The 20,000-nt window shown below is 38.4% G+C and overlaps 1 protein-coding gene across 2 annotated transcripts in view; it reads left to right on the top strand.

The window, feature by feature from the left end:
- The window catches only part of LOC144972767 (cadherin-99C-like), a 67,309-nt gene that overhangs the window by 22,131 nt on the left and 25,178 nt on the right, over positions 1–20,000 (top strand). For both annotated transcript variants that reach the window (XM_078914380.1, XM_078914381.1), the window contains 3 exons: positions 11,897–12,001; positions 12,485–12,628; positions 15,860–15,947. In XM_078914380.1, the coding sequence (XP_078770506.1) occupies positions 11,897–12,001; positions 12,485–12,628; positions 15,860–15,947 (337 nt within the window). The remainder of the gene's footprint in view (positions 1–11,896; positions 12,002–12,484; positions 12,629–15,859; positions 15,948–20,000) is intronic.

Here is a 20,000-nt window from a genome sequence, read left to right as displayed (position 1 = left end):
TGAGATCCCGATTCAATGTTGTTGGAAGTGAAGTTGGTGTACGCCCTCTGTATTTGGCTCCTTGTTTGAAGTAATCATCCATCCATTAAAGTTTGTGCTTGAATATTTTCATTTCGTCGGAGCACGTGTCCGAACAGTTTCCATCTTTGTTTCTTTATTCGCCCACTGACTCTACATCTGTCATATACATCCTCATGACTGATTTTGCCTGGCCAGTGTACCTCAATAACTCGTCTCAATTGTTTTGCGATGAAGGGAGTCCAGAGTGTCCAAATTCTTTTTTGAAAGGCGAACCCTCCATAGACCACAAAAGGCGGGTACACACCACACAACACACGAAACAAACGAACGAAACAACAAGAAATTAGAGAAACCCCTTCCATAGACGACACAACACAAAACTAGTCTGTCTCCATTTGTTCGTTTTTTAATGTGTTGCGCCTTGTCAGGATGGACGACAAAAGAAAAAAAATATTGAATCTTGCGATTTGATATTTAGTGAGAGTTTCTTGTAAAAATCGCTCACAAAAGTAAACAACACACGAGACAAATGACCGAGCAACAAGAAATTATAGAAGAACCCTACATAAGGAGCACAACACAGCTGTAACAAACAACTAGCATGTCCCGTTTGTAGCATTGCTCGTTTTTTTTTTTGTTTTTTTTTTTTTGTGCCCCATGTGGTCAAGATGGATGACTACAAAAAGAAAGTTATTGAATTTGTGAGAGACCGACCCCTTCTTTTGGACCCAAAGAACCCAGAATATCACAACAAGGATCAACGAAAACAAAAATTCAAATTCAAAAGTTTATTTTTAAGCATTTGCCAATATACAACTCATACAAGAATAATGATAATAATAATCATGATGATGATGATGATGATGATGATGATGATGATGATGATGATGATGATGATGATGATGATGATGATGATGATGATAACAATAATAATAATAATAATAATAATAATAATAATAATAATAATAATAATAATAATAATAATAATAATAATAATGATAATGATAATAATAATCATCATCATCATTGCCTTTTTCACCCTGGATCAGGGTATAGGCCACAGACAAACAGTTTCCATCCCTCCCTATCCTGAGCTATCTTTTTAATCTCATTCCAGGTCTTACCACTTCCCTGTATATCAGCTTCTTTAATTCTGCTCCATGTTCCTCGTGGCCTTCCCCTTGATCTTCTGCCCTTAGGGTTCCAGTCCAATACTTTCTTTGTTATAGTGGAGTCGTTCTTTTTTCTAAGCGTGTGTCCAATCCACCTCCATCGTCTTCTTCCTATTTCCTCTCCCACTGGTTTCTGTTGTGTTCTTTTCCATACTTCTTCATTTTTTATTCTATACATCCATTTTATTCTGAGTAGCCTACGCATGCACCTGTTTACGAAAATATATACCCTCCTTATACATGCCTGTGATGCGTTCCAAGTTTCACATCCATACAGTAGGACAGACTTCACATTTGAGTTGAAAAGTCCTAGCTTTAGTCGAAGGGAGATGTCTTTTGTAATATAGTTATAAAATGAGTATACAATACAGGATGATTGGATTTAGTGCAGCTCTTTATTTTCAAGCTAGCTGGATACGAAACGAAAAATAATAAACGGAAAAAACAAGGGAGCTAAAAAGTTATTATTATGTGAAGTGGTTCTTATCAAAAGGGTTGGTATGAACGTATTATTTACACTACTGTTACATCCCCCTTCTCAAATAGAACGTAAGCATATTTTTTAATCAAGACTGAGATAGATATATAAACACGTTATGCTCGTAGGGCCTGTCTAGAACATAGAACTTAGAACATCAAATGTAATTTGGGGAGCCTAGGTTAAAAACCTCAGAAAAAATAACAAAACATGACGTAAAGATTTAAAGTTCCAAATGACCTCAGTAAGCTTTCCTAATGTTTTTAGATTAACATAAGGTAGGATGAGATCATAATAAGTTGGGAAATAGGCTCTTCAATGTGGGCATCACCTGAAAGAAAAAAGACTAGAGGTCTCGTGACCTCGACCCAGTGGAGGGCATCATTGTGTCCCTTTATCCACTGGTCCCTAACCTAGTGTTTGTCTTTGTGTTCACCTCAATATCCATTAATATTCAGTGTAGGCGTAGAAATTTGGTGCATTGTGGGTATTGTGTATTGCATTCTACAGCACTACCTATACTAGTGACATTGCCTATGAAAGGACTGTAGACTATTCTGACAGTCACTCTTCCTCAAGTGTATTATTGCATGTATACCTGTGTAGAGGATAATGAAGAGTGAGAATAAAGTGAGGTGACAGGTGACGATAGTAGAACTTATGGTTAGTAGTTTTCGACGAGCCTTTTAGGGCGGATAATTTCCCGACCAGACCTTGTGTGGTGGGTAGGTACAGGAATGTGAGTCTCCAGGGCGTTGTCTGGACCATTGTTTGTCTCCTGCTGTGCAAGTTGTGTTGTGTACTCTTCGTTGTTGTTGAGCGATGGAGAACCTGGTGTCTTTCTTTCCTTAAGATGTATACGATTTCTGCGGACAGTACCGTTGGGTGTCTCCACTGTGTAACTTCTTGGTTCCGCGGCATGATCTATCACTGTTGCTGCTGACCATGTATGGTAAATTGGGTCTTGTAGGAGGACCGGCTGACCTCTATGCAGCTGTTAGATACTTTGTCGTATTGTTCCTTTTGTTTCAGCTGTCTATGTTTCAGGTTGCCCCGAGCTTGTTCTATTCTGGGGGTGATCTTCATTGTTCGTGGTATTGGAGTTCGGATTGATCTGTTGAACAGAAGTTCAGCGGGGGAAGGTAATGTCTAGTCAATCGGTGTAGTTCTTGGGTTGAGTAGAGCAATCTGGGGATTTTGTTTGGTCTCTTTTGATTTCTTTAAGCAGTTCTTAACCGTCTGCACCATCCTTTCAATGAAGCCGTTAGATTGTGGGAAATAAGAACTTGAAGTTATATTTACGATTTCCCATTCCTTCATGAATGCTTTAAATTCCGTGCTTGTGAACTGTTTTGCGTTATCGGTCACAAGCGTGAGATGAATACCGTGAATAGCAAACACTGATTGAAAGTATTTAATTATCTCTTGACTTGTCGTGGTTGTCAGTGTTTTTACGAATGGCATCTTGCTGAAGTAGTCTCCCATTAGGATATATTTTTTTCCATCCAGATGGAATATGTCTGCCGCTAACTTCTCAAATGGGATATCTGGTAGTTTGGGCTGTAATAGCGGTTGACGTACCTGGCTTTTTCCATATTTGTTGCAAATCTGACACGAATGTACCTTCATGGTGATGTCTTTTGTCATACCGATCCAAAATACATTGCTTTTTGCTCGTAGAATGCATTTGTCTCGACCTTGATGACCAGCATGAATTTTGTCCAGTATCATTTCTCGTAATTTCTTTGGTATCAAAATAGCTGTGTCTTTAATGATGAGGTCATTGTCAAAAGAGAGTAACTCTTTCATGGACCAGTAAGGTCTAAGTGCTTTCTTCACTTGACTGATGTCTTCAGGCCAACCTTCTCTTATTTGCTTTGCGAGTGAGGCAAGTTCTGCGTCGTTTGCTGTTTCCTCTAACAGCTCAGTCCTCCTCTCTGGGCTTATTATTACATGATGGATTGTGGCGTCCAACCCACTTTCCTCACCACTTGTAGGTTTGTTTCTGGATAAAAAATCTGCAAAAACCATTTCTTTGCCAGGTTTGTATGTAATGGTGCACTGGTATGGTTGTATACGTAGGAGCTTGCGCTGTAGTCGTAATGAGCTGTCCACTTCTATCGTGGTGGGTTTGTGAGGGTCAAAATAAGATAGCCCCAAATGCTGGTAGATGTCATTCTTCATCATTTGGTATATTTTTTCATGCGAACTATTCCAGTTCCAGACATTATCCTTTTTCAAAAGCTCTCCCAGTGCAGTAGTTCTTTCGCTTAACCTTGGAATGAACGGACTTATGTATTGGATCATCCCAAGAAACGACTGCAGTTCAGTTTTGTTGCTTGGACTGGCCTTTGATTTGATGTTGTCACACTTGCTGGGACTAGGCTGGACACCTTCTTGGGACCATTCTAGACCAAAAAATGTAATTTTATCCTGTCTGATGAAGCACTTCTTACTGTTGAAAACAAGGCCATGTTTTTTTTTTGCTACTTCCATTAAATGGAGCAAATTTTTTGCCATGCTCTGCTTGGGTCTTGCCATATACACATACGTCATCTGTGATACCTTCTACCCCTGGGCATTGTTCAAGAATTTCGTCCATTTTTCTCTGAAAGACATCTTGGGAGACGCTGAGCCCAAAAGGGAGTCTTATAAACTTGTATCGCCCAAAGGGTGAATTGAACGTTGTCAGCAGACTTGATTCTTCATCTAGTTTGATTGCCCAGTATCCATGCTGCGCATCTAATTTGAAAAGACTTTTGCATTGGAGAATTTATGCGAGATTTCTTCAAGGGTTGGTGTCCTATGGTGTTCTCTTTTAATGGCTTTGTTAAGATCTTTGGGGTCCAAGCACACCCGGAGTTTTCCATTAGATTTTCTACTGAATGCCAATGAATTTACCCAATCTATTGGCTGACTCACTGGCTCAATGACACCTATTTCTTCCATCCTGTTTAGCTCCTGTAGTAGCTCGTCCCGTATGTGTATGGGGCATTTCCTTGGTGGATGTATTACAGGTGTGGCGTCTTCCCTGAGAGTAATATGGAATTTCCCTTCAAAGTTGCCAATGGTGGGAGTCGAAACATTCGGGAAAGTCGTGCTTTAGCTCATCAGTGGTGTTTTTGTTTTGGCTTGTATAGCGCAGTTTATTTTCACCAGGTTGAGTAGACGACATGCTTCAAGTCCTAAAATATTTGGGCTGTTTGAGTCTACTGCATAAAATATGAGGCGGTGGCCTTTGCATTTGACTTGTAAGCATCCTCTCTGATCAATTGTATCACCTCCGTAGCCAGATAAGACTGTCTTGTTTCCTGTGAGCACTTTGTCTATGTCTTCATCAGGATATATTTGGTTCAATGCTCTCATTGTGATAATGTTTGCATTCGCACCAGTGTCGACCTTGACTCTCAGGTTCATAATTTGTAATCTGTGAGGTACTTCCAATGGAATTCTCGTATATATTTCATCTCTCTGATTTTTGTCAATCCCGACAGTATCAATGTTGAATTCCATCGTCGTTAATAGTTTCTGCCATTAGGTCATGAACTTTTGGCTTGAGTGTAAATCTACGATTTTTATCCCATTGTTTATGGTCTCGATTGTTTTGTTTCGAGTTAGGGGGGATGGATCTGCAAACGTTTGCCCAATGGTTAGGCTTGTCACATATCTTGCACATTGTGCCAAAAGCAGGACATTTTCTTCGTTCGTGTCGAAGACCGCATTGACCGCACTGTTGTAGTTGTCTATGATCTCTTGTTTTTATGGCATCTAGTTCGGCCTATGTTCTTGACTCCGCTCCCGAGGCTGCTGTGTTATATTCCGCCATGTGCCGGATTGATGCCTCGTGGCTTTTAAGTAAGTTTATGGCTGTTTCGAGATTGAGCGCATCACCCTGTTCTAGTAGTCGCTTTCGTTCGTTTTGGTATTTACAGCCTTTAATCAGCTGCTCCAGTATCCTGTCATTGCGTATGTTCTCATCTCTAAACGAACATTTTGCTGTCTTGTTCCGTAGACGCAATACAAACGCTTCTAGGTTTTCGTCTGTCATCTGGGACAATGACTGTAGCTCTATCCTTTCCACCCATTTGTTGGGTTTTTCTACTAAGAAGTTTAAAAAAACTTTCCATACCTTTATTGGGACTTGTTTATCCACTGCTGATAGTTTGGAGGACTGGACGATGTCTCTACCTTTGGTGCCCGTAGATAGCAGGATGTAATGATACTTATTTGCATTATCGACATTGTTTATAATAAAAAACGATTCCATTAATTCCTTCCATTCGTCGTATGCTTCTTGTTTGTTGTCTTTGCACCAATCAAGATAAGGCATTGGTACCTGACGAAAAGCCATTTTAATCTCAAAAACAATGTTACCTGCTCAAAATACTGGACACAAGGGGTAGATAAATAGTAGGTTTACCGCTGCCACCATGTAATATAGTTATAAAATGAGTATACAATACAGGATGATTGGATTTAGTGCAACTCTTTATTTTCAAGCTAGCTTGAACGAAACGAACGATACGAAACGAAAGATAATAAACGGAAAAAACAAGGGAGCTAAAAAGTTATTATTATGTGAAGTGGTTCTTATCAAAAGGGTTGGTATGAACGTATTATTTACACTACTGTTACATCTTTAGTTCTCCAAACTCTGTTCAAAGATGTGAATGCAGCCTGTGCCTTTCCTATTCGTGCTTTCACCTCTGCTTCCGTGCCTCCATCCTTGACAATTATACTTCCGAGATAGCAGAAAGTGTCTATTTCTTCGAGTTCCTGATCTTTTACTTTGATCTGCTCCCTTTGAAGTGTACCTATCCTCAAGACCTTTGACTTTGCAGGGTGAATTCTTACACCAATTGATTCCAAGAGGCTGTTTATAATTGTGGTTTTTGCTTGCATCTGGTCCTGGGTGTGGGACAAAAGAGCCAGATCATCTGCAAAATCCAGATCATCCAACTGTGTCCAGGGGGTCCACTGTATCCCATTTTTTTTTTGTCCTTTGGAGGTTTCTTTCATTAGCCAATCAATAGCAAGGATGAACAGGAATGGTGAGAACAAGCATCCCTGCTTGACACCAGTCTTAATTTCAAAGCTGTCAGTAAGCTGATCTTCATGTACAACCCTGCAACTTGATCCTTCATACATATCCTTAATGAGGTTTACTATCTTTTCAGGGAGTCCATAATGTGCCAGAATTTTCCACAATGTTGCTCTGTCAATACTGTCAAAAGCTTTCTCGTAATCCAGAAAGTTGACAATAAGAGAAGAGTTCCATTCTATAGACTGTTCCACTATGACTCGCAGAGAGGCAATCTGGTCGGTGGTTGAACGGTTTTTTCCGAAAACCTGCCTGTTCGTCCCGCAGTTTAGCATCTGTTGCACTCTTAATTCTCTCTAAAATAATACGGTTGAAAACCTTTCCTGGGATAAAAAGAAGAGTGATACCTCGATAATTATTACAATTACTGAGGTCCCCTTTCTTTGGAGGCTTGATAAGATGTCCTTCCTTCCAATCCTTTGGGAATATCCCGTCATTCCAGATTCTCTCAAATAGTGGGTGCAGGGCCTTAGCATTTCTTGCTTTCAGCATGAACTTTTAGAGCCTCCGGTGGAATCTGGTCTGGTCCAGCAGCTTTCCCCCTTTTCATCGTGTTAATGGCACCCACAATCTCTGCTATCGATGGTGGATCACAGCTAATTGGTAATTCATTCCTTGCAGGCAAAATTTCTGGCTGGTGGTGGTCTGTTCAGAAGGCAGTTGAAATGTTCCCTCCATCGTTCAGATTGAGCCTCTTTTCCAAAAATAGTTTTCCCATCTTTGTCTTTGACTGGTACCTCTGGTTTCCCACATTTTCCAGCAAGTGTCTTGGTAGTTTGATAAAGGATCCTCATGTGTCCTCCTGTCGCTGCTGCTTCTGCTTTCTCTGCAAGTCTGTTCATGAATGCTTCCTTGTCTTTCTTCACAGATCTTTTGACTTCCTTAGCTATGGCTCGATACTGCTCTTGTGCATCCAGTCTTGAAGCCCTTGTTCGGCTTGCGTTCACTTGTTCCTTCCTTGTTCTCCTCTTTTCAATAAGCTCCAAGGTGGTTGGACTTATCCATTCTTTATGTTCCAATTTCTTTACACCCAATACCTTGTGGCAAGTTGTTATGTAGACTTCCTTGATCTTTGCCCAATGTGACTCTACATCTATGCCCTCCTCGAGCTCAGTAAGCGGTTGGAATCTATTACTCAATTGTAGTTTGAAATCCTCATTCTTTTCCCCATCAAGTGCATTCACCTCGAATTTTCTTCTTGTATGTGATCTGGTCCCATGTTTTATGAGTCGGAGCTTAAGCTTTGCCAATAGCAAGTGGTGGTCTGATCCAACATCTGCCCCTCTCTGTACTGTCACATCTTCCAATGAACGTCTGAATCTTCGAGAGATACAAAAATGATCGATCTGATTCTCTGTCACACCATCTGGTGAGACCCAAGTTGCTTTGTGGATCCTCTTATGGGGGAACACTGATCCTCCAATCACCAAACTGTTGAATGCACAGAAATTTGCAAATCTCTCACCATTATCGTTCATTTCTCCCATGCCATGACGTCCCATGATACCTTCATAACCTACGTTATCCTGTCCCACTTTAGCATTAACATCTCCCATCAATATGTTAATGTCTTTCTTTGGCAACTTGCCAATGACTTGTTGTAGCAGACTATAAAATGTATCTTTATCCTCATCTGTTGCATCATTTGTTGGGGCATAGATCTGTACATTGTTCATGATGATCTTCTTACTCCGTGTTGTAAAGGACGCCATGATGATCCTTTCACGTGTTGTTCCCATCCTCTCAGTGACTTCTGGGCAAACTTGCTTAGAATTATTTCTACTCCCTGTGTATGAATTCCGTCCCCTCTCCCTGAATATAAAATCTTCTCCCCAGACTTGAGGTGTTTCTGTCCGGATGGTATCCAGTAGGTTTCGCTTACTCCAAGTATATGCAGCCTATATCTTCTCATTTCAGTCACAGCTTGAGAGCTTTTTCCTTTCGGCTTTGTCTGTTTTCCTTCATAAATTCTGTCATTCCAGAAACTCTTCGGTCGCCCAAGCTAAAAAAAAGGATTTGGTTTGTCCGTCTGCGTTTCTGTAACGATTTGAGTTTAACGGAAAGGGGTGTTAACCCTTTGCCAACCCCCAACCTGGAGGACCAGGTGACTCAAAGATGGGGGAGTCACACACCATTAGTCGCCTTTTACGACACGCTGGCTTGGCGTTGGGCTATTCTTGACCCTCTCAGTTGAGGGACCCCGGACACCACACGGGGTGATAATAATAATAATAATAATAATAATAATAATAATAAATAATAATAATAATAATAATAATAATAATAATAATAATAATATATAATAATAATAATATAGTAGTAGTAGTAGTAGTAGTAGTAGTAGTAGTAGTAGTAGTAGTAGTAGTAGTAGTAGTAGATAGTAGTAGTAGAGTAGTAGTAGTAGTAGTAGTAGTATAGTAGTAGTAGTAGTAGTAGTAGTAGTAGTAGTAGTAGTAGTAGTAGTAGTAGTAGTAGTAGTAGTAGTTGTTGTTGTTGTTGTTGTTGTTGTTGTTGTTGTTGTTGTCGTTGTTGCTGTTGTAGAAGTCCTTCAGAGACAATAGGCTAATGGAGCCGGAATTTACCCCGGTCTCTATAGCGTGAAACGGACAATAGCAGATCTAGCTGATCCAGCTTCCCAATCACAGCTGGGTGGACAGGGGAGGGGGGTCAGAAAAAAATATCGACTGCACCGGGGATTGATCACGGTACCTGTGCGTGAAGCGATTGCTTATTATCGTTAGGATAGGACGCTTGTCTAATAATGATGATGATGATGATGATGATGATGATGATGATGATGATGATGATGATGATGATGATGATGATGATGATGATACATTTTTTTTCCTTTTTCTATTATTTAGTATGATTAACTTTATCAGAGTATCTTCATCAGAGGAATCCATGATGAAGAAAAAGAGCGTGTTGTTTACTTCGTGGTGCGTATTGATACCGTACCGTCGATGCCGTGTATCCTATGTTTAGTGAGAACTACTCATAAAAATGGTTGGCTAAAAAATAATAAGAAAGACGCCGTGCCGTTGATGTCGTGTGCCCTAAGGAGGGAGCATTCAAAGCCCTTAGAATGTTATTTACCGAAGTTCTGCGTGCTGTGTACCTTGTGTGGTCTATTGTGGGTCCGCCTAAGACCCCACGTACCATGGGTGTACATAGGGATTGGCAGCACTAGCACTTCGTAAAGGCGTATTCTTTTATTTTCATTGATGATGTTCGTTCTATTCCAAACGTCGTTTTTCTTCGTCTGATGTCTTCATTCTCATGAATCAAGTTTCGGAGTTTTTTACACTTTCCATTCCGCTTGTTCCTTGTTAACCACTGTAAGTTCTGTTTTGGATTCGGGGATCTTTAGATTCCAATGTCGCAGAGTAGGTACTTGATATTATTGGTATGTGCTGCTTCGCCAGGTCTGCTGTATCAAATATGATATCAACATCGTTCCCAGCGATGTTAATAGTGAAACTGTTTCCGCACGAGATGTGAGCGTAAGTGATGTGTTTGCCAGCAGTGATCTTATTAGTCGGATAGTAATAACGTTGATTAACTCGGTTATTCTGTGCTGGTAACATCGAACTCTCTAGCACACGATGACTGGAAAGATACAAGTCTTCATGTTTTTCCAACGCGAAAGATTTAATTTGAACCACATCCGGTATAATTTTGTTTCGATTCGTTTTATATTTGAACTTGTCATGGCCACATGATGAATCAAGTCACGTGATATTGACTGTCAACTCTATATTTAGGTCAATGCAACATACGCACACATGCACAAAACAACGAACACAAGCAAAAACAAATATAAAAAAGACGAATCACACAATGATTGCATTATTTCAGTCAGTTACAAATAGAAAATAATAGTCATTGTCTTCAACTATACTTTGTAATTAAAACAAAAATAATTGGCTCCTCCAGGCAAATCCATCATTCTCAACTCTCGAACCTGAACTGATTCGGGGTTATATTGTTGTTGTTTTTTTTTTTTTTTTTTGTTTTTTTTTTTTTTTTTTTTTTTTTTTTTTTTTAATATTTTTTTAATCAGAAAAATGTGTACTTGTCATTCGTATCCGACGTATTTTCCTTCGGAATCGAAGATCTCTCAATCTCATACAATGGCTGTTTTCTTGTTGACGCTTGGGTACCTCAGTAATTAGTCTGAGACTAAACAATGAAGTCTGACTCTTGCAAGTGACCAAAACTTAGGTCAAAGTGGGCATGGATTAAGTCTGGGACTTGCTTGGTAAGCTCATATTATGAGAAGCGAAGTTTTGAGGTCTTGACTTAAGTCCGGGCTAAGTTTTGGTCCTCTTATATTATAATAGGCCCGGCCCTGTCAGTTGCTATTCTTGGGGCCACCACGAGGGTCAAACCCCTCCATGGTACGTCTCCTGGTCTCCTTTGGTCGGCCATATTTCCTCTTTCCTTGAGGTGTCCATCGAAGAGTCTTGCTTGCTAATGCTTCGGTAGGTCTACGACAGATATGCCCGGACAGCCATTGTCATCTTCTCCTTTTAATGAGACACCCCAGAGACTCCACCTCAACTCTGGCTCTCAGGTCCACATTTGAGATTGTATTTGACCAGAAGATCTTGGACTTTTTTTTAAACTCCCGCCAGTGCTATAAGGGACTACCTTTTTCCTGATCTCTCATATGCATTCAAGCCCTGATCTATTTAAGGTAAGATTAAAGAGTGTGACACCTAGAAAGTGTAGAAACTATATGTGACCTTCAGCTTCCAACGGTTTTATGTCTGAAAAACCTGGTGCCAAATAGAGAAATTAGAACTTTAATTATTACAACTAAAGCTTTATCTATATATTAATTCAAATAATCATTTATATATTATTTATTTTATTTTATTTTATTCAGTTACTTTTGCATTGGGATAAACTATATCTACTGCCTTAAACAAAACACGAAAAGCTACCGATATGTATACAAATGCCCATTTATATATATTTTTAACCGTAAGTTCACTTTTATCATCTAATTCATCCGGACATAATAGCGATTTGAGTCTTATATTTACATTGTCTTTGATCGGACTCCATAGTGGCAGAGAGAGGTCATTAAACTAAAAACGTTGATTATACTTTTGACAGCTAGGCATGCGGCGATACACAGGAAGTGTATACACTCGTTCACCCTTGGACTATGAAAGCTTACCTGAAAACTTTAAATACCTGAAAGCAGGAGTGCGAGTCAGGGTGAGTGAGATAAATTGATAGCTATTATATAATGCATAATATATTTTAAAATACCACTATGTTTTTTTGTTTTTGTTTTTTAAAAATTCTATTAGGGAAATGCGATTGTCACTGATTATGTCCCTTAGTAATATCCGAGACAGTGTTATATCATTATAACAGCTTAGACGTAAACATCATTTCTCGTGGATTGACGGTTTTTACGAGAAACAAAAATCACAAATCACATCATTTCGTGCGGACACGCAACACGAAATAGGCATATTCAATTTAACGTCAAAAATGGGAAACACGGATTCCAATTAGATTTTTCATTGGGGACATATCGTAATTTCTTAAAGTGAGAGAAACTAAATATGTATTTTTAAAAATTATTTCAACTTTAAATATACTGTCTGACGCCCCTTTACATGTCAACATAACCCCGGTAACAGACGGCGAGTCATATATTTTAAAAGGACTTGTCCTTTTGTTTATATTCAGGACACGGGAGGCCTTGTTGGAACTGCTACTCTAACAATTCACGTCCTAGATGCTGATGATCTTCCTCCCAAATTTACCTACACTGGGTGTCCAGAGCCTTGTGATTCTGTATTATACACAGCGGAAGTCGATGCGTATGCCATAGTAAGTAAATATTCCTATACTACTACTACTACTACTACTACTACTACTACTACTACTACTACTACTACTACTACTACTACTACTACTACTACTACTACTACTACTACTACTACTACTACTACTACTACTACTGCTACTATTACTACAATTACGAAAATCTACTACGAGTTGATGTTTAAGTCACAATCAAAAGTAAATCAGATATTAATTATAGAAAATAGATAAAAAGTAATGAATAAATAGGTAAATAGACCAATAGATAGAATCTTATTTTAGTGCTATTTATCCATCTATTAAATATTCTTTGGTATTCTGCAGACCCTCTGTTGCATTTTCGTCTTTCTTCAAATAGGTTTAGAATTTCATTTGTCATCCATTCCTTTTTGCTGTTTATTTGAGCTATTGGTAAATGCTTTTCTGCAGTTGCTTTGACACACTTTTGGAATATATCAAATTGTTTTTCACATTTTTCGTTATCACGTTCACTTTGGCTTTGTATCATGCGTGCATTTTCAAATTCTTCTCTCATTTTTGTTTGTATGCCATTGTCTTTGCATAACCTGTAATCCCTCTTTATTCTACCAGCTGTTCTCTGAATAGCTTTAAACTTTATCCTTACTGTACAAACAACTGGGACATGGTCACTGTCTACATCGGCGCCTGGGTAGGTTTTACAATTTAATATGCCATTTCAGAATCTTGATGATACTGCTATAAAGTCTATCTGGTTCCTTGCTTTGTCCCCTGGTGATTGCCATGTCCAGGTTCTTCTTGGGTGTTGTTGAAACCAGGTGTTTGAAATCATTAATTTATTTGTTCTACACCAATCTGCCCAGATGTTTCCTCGTTCATTTCTGTCTCCGAGTCCATGTGGTCCGATTATGTCACCATCTCTGCCTCTGCCAATCTTAGCATTTAGGTCCCCCATTACCATAAGGACTTCTTGTGATTTACACATTCGTTTTGCTTTGAACAACCACATTAAATCCAAATGCATCGAGGCACACGAGAACTATCTAGACTGGAAATGCTGCGAAATCGAAAGAGAATACAAACCCAACCCCCAACAAGCTCACCAAAGAATAAAAGAACTATCAGGGAAAAGGAAAAGCAAAGCAGCAGGAAGTTGTATCCAAAACAAACAAGGGGAACTGCTATTTGAAGAACAACATATAGAAAGCCGATGGGTAGAATACATAGGCGAACTGTACAATGATCCAAATAGAAATGAACCACCACTGAAATTCAAAGAACCATTAAGCGGACCAAACATCACCAAAAGTGAAATTGAACATGCCATGGAACGAAGGAGGGATGGTAAAGCAACAGGCCCTGATGAAATATCTGTAGAGGTATTAAAAAGCCTAGGAGATCTAGCAATTGATGAACTTCACATATTATTCAACAATATATACAACACTGGGAAAATTCCAGAAGATCTCTGTAACTCTATTTTCATAGCAATACCAAAGAAAGCAGGTGCAGTCAGATGCGAAAATTTTAGACCTATAAGTTTAATAAGCCACATCAACAAAATACTGTTGCGTATAATTATCAACAGGCTAAGGAATAAGATTAACCCCGAAATCGCAGAAGAACAATATGGATCCAACCTGACAGAGGGACAAGGAACGCAATATACCTCCCCCGTGTTTTAAGTGAAAGAGCTATACAAGTTCAGACCCCACTATACCTCTGTTTTGTCGACTACAGAAAAGCTTTTGATAGAGTACGCCACGAAGAAATACTAAAACAACTGCACTCCATTGGCGCTGATGAGAAAGACCTCAGACTCATGCAAACATTATACTACACCCAGCAGGCATCTATCAAAATCGGAAACTCTACAGGAAATTCCATTCCTATTAAGAAAGGAGTCCGTCAAGGGTGTGTTGCCTCACCAGATCTGTTTAATCTATACCAAGAAACAATCATGAGGGGCATAACTAATATGGAGGGAATAAAAGTAGGAGGTCACAACATAAATAATATAAGATACGCAGACGATACGGTACTCATTGCAACATCAGAAATCCAACTTCAAAAGATTGTTGACAAAGTGGTAGTAGATAGTGAAGCCAAGGGAATGGAAGTGAATATCACCAAAACGGAATGCATGGTAATACAGAAAAACCCCGAAAACAACAACACCTGCAATATAACGATTCACGGCGAGCAACTTACCAACGTAGAAAGTTTTAAATACCTAGGTTCAATAGTGACAACAGATGGAAGATGTAACCGAGACATACGAGCAAGAATAACTCAAGCCAAACAGGCCTTCATGGACCTGGGAAACATTTTGAAAAACAAACAGATGTCGTTCGGGATTAGATTCCGAGTCTTGAAGTGCTACGTGTGGCCAATCTTGTTATACGGATGCGAAAGCTGGACTACAAATGCAGAAACACAAAAGAACATTGAAGCTTTTGAAATGTGGTGCTTGAGAAGGATGCAGAGAATATCGTATACTGCACACAAAACGAACGAAGAAGTGCTAAAACAAACATACCAACAAAGGAAACTAATGCCCTTAATAGCGGATCGACAACTATCCTTTTTCGGACACATAGTAAGGAAAGATAAGAATGAATACCTGGCAAGTTGTGGAAAAATACCTGGTAAACGCGCCCGGGGGAGACAAAGAAAAACACTCATAGACCAACTGAAGGGCTTCACCAACCTAACAATCCAAGAACTGTTTGAAAAAGCAAGAGACAGGGAGGAATGGAGAGAGATAATTCATGCAGTATCCGAAGCCTGGACCAGGCATGGAACCTAGAAGAAGAAGAAGAAATATTCTTTAAATCTATTTTTACGTATGTATTATTTATTTACTTATCTGATAAATAAATAAGTAACACATAAATCATATACATTACTATTATCATACTATGATTTTTTTAAAAACAAAACTTTTTTTTAAAACTTTGATAAAAGATATGTTGTCTTGTGGTATGACACTCGCCTCAGATCAGCAGGTTCCATCCAGATTCGAGTTTCGCTCTGAGCGACGCAAAGTAGAGACTATTGTCTTGGGACCACCAGGAAAACGCTATGAGAAAGTTTAGTGGATTTTACGCAGTGTAAATACTCAAGATTTTATTAACCGGATGCGGCTACTGTAACCTGTATTTTTGGAATCACTTAAGCTCTATATTATAATCTTTAATCTCTTTTGTATTCATATCTAACTTCGTGTATCATAATATTTGTGTTGTTCCTTTTTAGGGTAGATTAACTCGAATAGAACCAGCGCCTATATATGCAGAGGACGGAGATGATTTGGGATCTTCGGTCACCTACAAAATGACTCAAGGTATATAATCAGGGTTGTCAGATTATTTTTGAACAAAATGCCAAACAAGTTGTAAAAAATATATATAATTCAGGATCTACGCTCACCTGCAAAATTACGCAGGGTAAAAATCAATGTAATAATCAATATTATATATATATACATATATATATATATATATATATATATATATATATATATATATATATATATATACTAGTGGAGAACCGCAATTTTTGTTGATAAATAAAGCCCTTTAAACTACTATCTTGTGGAAATTTAGAATCGATCGAGACGAATCTTTTGAGCCATAAACTGGTCCGTTAGTAAAGTCTGTAAGTGCGCTCAAATGAATTTGGCAATATGGCGGCCAGCTAACGGGCGTAGACATCGTTTCTACGTACTACCACGAGTGGGAGGCTTGGACGCAGACACTTTTATATCAGAGAACTTAGACGCTACCTTCTATTGCATCTATTCTTATGATATAATATGCTTTGTTTGAAGACCATGTCAGAAATTTTGTAATTTTGGATTTAATATTTGAATTTAAAGTTAGTAAATAATTTAAAGAATTCTAATCAAATTTGCTAAAACAAATTTTTTTTTACCAATTTAGATTAAGATATCTATTTATAAAAATATAAATAAAATTTTAATTGTTAAATCACCGTACGTTTGACAGTTCAAGGCTTACTGAATATATTTTAAAGAAGAAGGGAAGTAACTCTTTATATGATAGTGACAGTGGTGACCGGAGAAATCGGAACAATACAGGCGATTAAAAACAGGCATTCATCTGTTTTAATTCTTATACTACTGCATTGTCGAAATTAATATAGATCGAGGCGAACCTCGTTTGAGTCAACGAGTACATAATTATCCTTAAGTTAAGAAAAGTTGGCAAGTTACACGTATATCAATCTGAAAAATAAAGTTTTATAATTTTTAGATTTGCTGGTAATTCTGTGCTCGATGACAAAAATTTAACATTTGTCTTTATGGAGCAGTGTTGACCCCTAACTCTCTTTAAAAAAAGAATAGATAGATTATTATTACTTGATAGTATCAAGAGCGATTTAATAGGACGTCATCTTTTTTTAGTTGTAGATGTGTTAGAATATTGTAGAATCAATTATACTCTCAATTAAAGCCAAGGTCAAATTAAGGACTGAGTATTACGACCTGGCATATTTTCTTAGTATTCCTTTGAGTCGACGGGCACTTATTTGCAGGTCTGATAACCCAATATCTTATGGGATCAGTATTTTAACAGATATCTAAAAAAAAACGACGCATAACATTGTCCATCACAACTATGTTAAACTAGGCCCATAAGTGGGTTCGGATGCCAGACCTGCACACATCGATTTGAGTCAACGGCTAAACGAATTGCCCTTAAATTTAAAGTTCGCAAGTTACTCATATATCAGTCTGCAAAAATCGACTACGATGGACTTCCGGGTGCTGCCAAGAAGCGGCGACCACTTAAGTTGAGTGCATATTTCCCTTTCTTATTGACAAGGCATAGTTTTCTCGTTTCAAGTTTTCATGCAAGTTATTGTTGTATGGTTCACATTCATCCCTCCTCAACATGCAATTCGTCCACACCTCGCCGTTATCTTCAGAATTCTAATCGAAATGATCCAATTTACGTCCGCCATTTAAAAATCTCTCAACTCATCGGCACTACCATTGAACACACAATTCCCCAAAGAGATTCGTAAGCGCAAAAGAGGTTGAAAAGGCGGCAAAAGAATTAAATTCAAGTTGAACAAGAAATGTATGCTAAAAGACTGCACTTTGCCAATTTATAATAGTGCACAAACCCCTCTACGTCACAACAATATATTAAGACAAAAAATTGATATAGGTGTCATCAATATGAGAACATCGATGAGAAAGATAAAAGGGCAGATGGAGCTCTTAGCATTGACTGGTAGACAATTTAAGAGGGGAAAATCTCTTCAAAACCTAGCTCGGACATCGGGATGGACGCCACCGAGCAATACAAATCTACCAAAGGATACATGTATGGAAGACAAAAACACACCACTTGACATGCCGCATCTGTCTAGCGACCACTTTTACCGTTGGAGTTCCCCAGGGCGGAAGTGATAAATTGGTAACTGGAGACAATATGAAATCATATATATATATATATATATATATATATATATATATATATATATATATATATATATATCCAAAGAAATAACCATGGGAATTTGTAATGTCCGAACCCTCTATGACACAGGGAAAGTACATGAACTAGTGCATGAACTCACTCTCTACAAATGGGACATTGTGGATCTAGCGGGGTTTAGGTGGACTGACTTCGGAGAGATCACAACAAGCGATAGACATTGATCATGAGATGCAACACGGAAATGTAAAGAAAGCCTTGGTATCTTGAAAATGCTTGTAAAGACAAGTAGACCAAAAGCTACTGTAATTGATCTACTTACCCTGAAAGAGGATGTCATGAACAGATGGACCCAAGACTGCAAAAGGCTGTATAACATCGAATTGAACCCAGACACAACCGTCTTGAAAAAGAACAGAAACACATAAAAGACAGACACATGAGGTTGAGGCGGCAATCCAGGGTTTAAGCTCCAATAAAAACCCTGAAATATATAACATTCAAGCAGAACATTTAAAAAGGTGAAGAGGAGACAGTTGAGGCAATGACGATTCTATGCCAAAAGATAATGGACGAGACAAGGTGACCAAGAAACTGGACGCAATCCCTGATTATTCCTCTCCCAAAAAAGGAAATCTGAAAAAGTGCAGTAACTATAGGACCATAAGTCTCATTAGCCACCCACGTAAAATACTTCTGCGGACTATACTAAACAGAATGAAACAAAAAATCGAAGATATCCTGGCAGAAGAGCAAGCTGGTTTTCGAGCTGGAAAGAACACAGTACAACAAGTCTCCAATAACAGAATTCTGACAGAAAAATTCCTTCAAGACCAAAAATAACTATTTCACAATTTCATCTTTTTCCGGATAGTACTTGACAGGGCATACCGGTTTGTGGGATACACTACGCTTTTATGGTTTCGAAGAGGGTCTAATCCAAATAATTGAAGCATTCTATAGTACTGCGACAAGTGCAGTTTTCAACAACGACGAGCTTGATAAGTTGCTCCGGACAAATGAAGGGCGTCAGACAAGGCTGCATACTCCAGTACAAAGTCCAATGGTCTTCGGTGTTTTCCTGGAGAAAACTATGAGCGAAGCTCTCGAAAATCATCAAAACTCTGTATTAATTCTGCCGTATGCAGAACACAGAACCAATAAAGACGTACTGTAAGAAGTGCAAAATCGTGCAGGACGACATGAAACTCTCATCACCACAGTTAGAAGAAGGAAATTGTCATGGTTTGGCCGCAAGGTGAGGCATGAAGGTTTGTGCAAAACGGTTTTGGGGGGTACCCTTGAAGAAGTAAGAAGAATAGGAAGACAAAGAAATGTTTGGATGGACAGGAATGAAGATGGACGAACTCTGGGAGAGGGCCACAATAGACAAGAATGGCAGAAAGTGGTGAGATCTACATCCCGTGTTTATGAATAGTATTCCCTTATTGTGAATGTAACTACTAAATGGGTAAAATTTAAATATTTAATAACATTTTTTAAAAAGGAAAGCCAAAATGCCAACGGCTTTCTTTTTTTAAAATGGCAATTTGTTTTTTGAATCCAGCATTAAAAACGCCATAAACTGGCAATCCTTTTGACAGTTCAAAAAGATTTGATCAATTCCGGTTTATTTCAATTATCATTGTTTTAAAAGCGATTTCATTTAATTATCTTTATCAGATGTTTGTTTTGACAGGTAATCATTAGAAATATATCTATGGTAAGCAACAGAAAAAGGTTTATTCGGAAAAAGTAAGAACAATGATGAAAATATTACAATAATTAATAACATTGATTGCAGTTGTTGTTGTTGTTGTTGTTGTTGTTGTTGTTGTTGTTGCTGCTGATCTTCTTCTTCTTCTTCTTCTTCTTCTTCTTCTTCTTCTTCTTCTTCTTTTTTCTTTTATTATTATTATTATTATTAT

This window comes from Berghia stephanieae, chromosome 5 (genome assembly GCF_034508935.2).
Source record: "Berghia stephanieae isolate SIO BIC M18660-M18661 chromosome 5, UCSD_Bste_1.3, whole genome shotgun sequence".
NCBI classification, from domain to species: Eukaryota; Metazoa; Mollusca; class Gastropoda; order Nudibranchia; family Aeolidiidae; genus Berghia; species Berghia stephanieae.
This window is presented reverse-complemented; position numbering and strand designations above follow the sequence as displayed.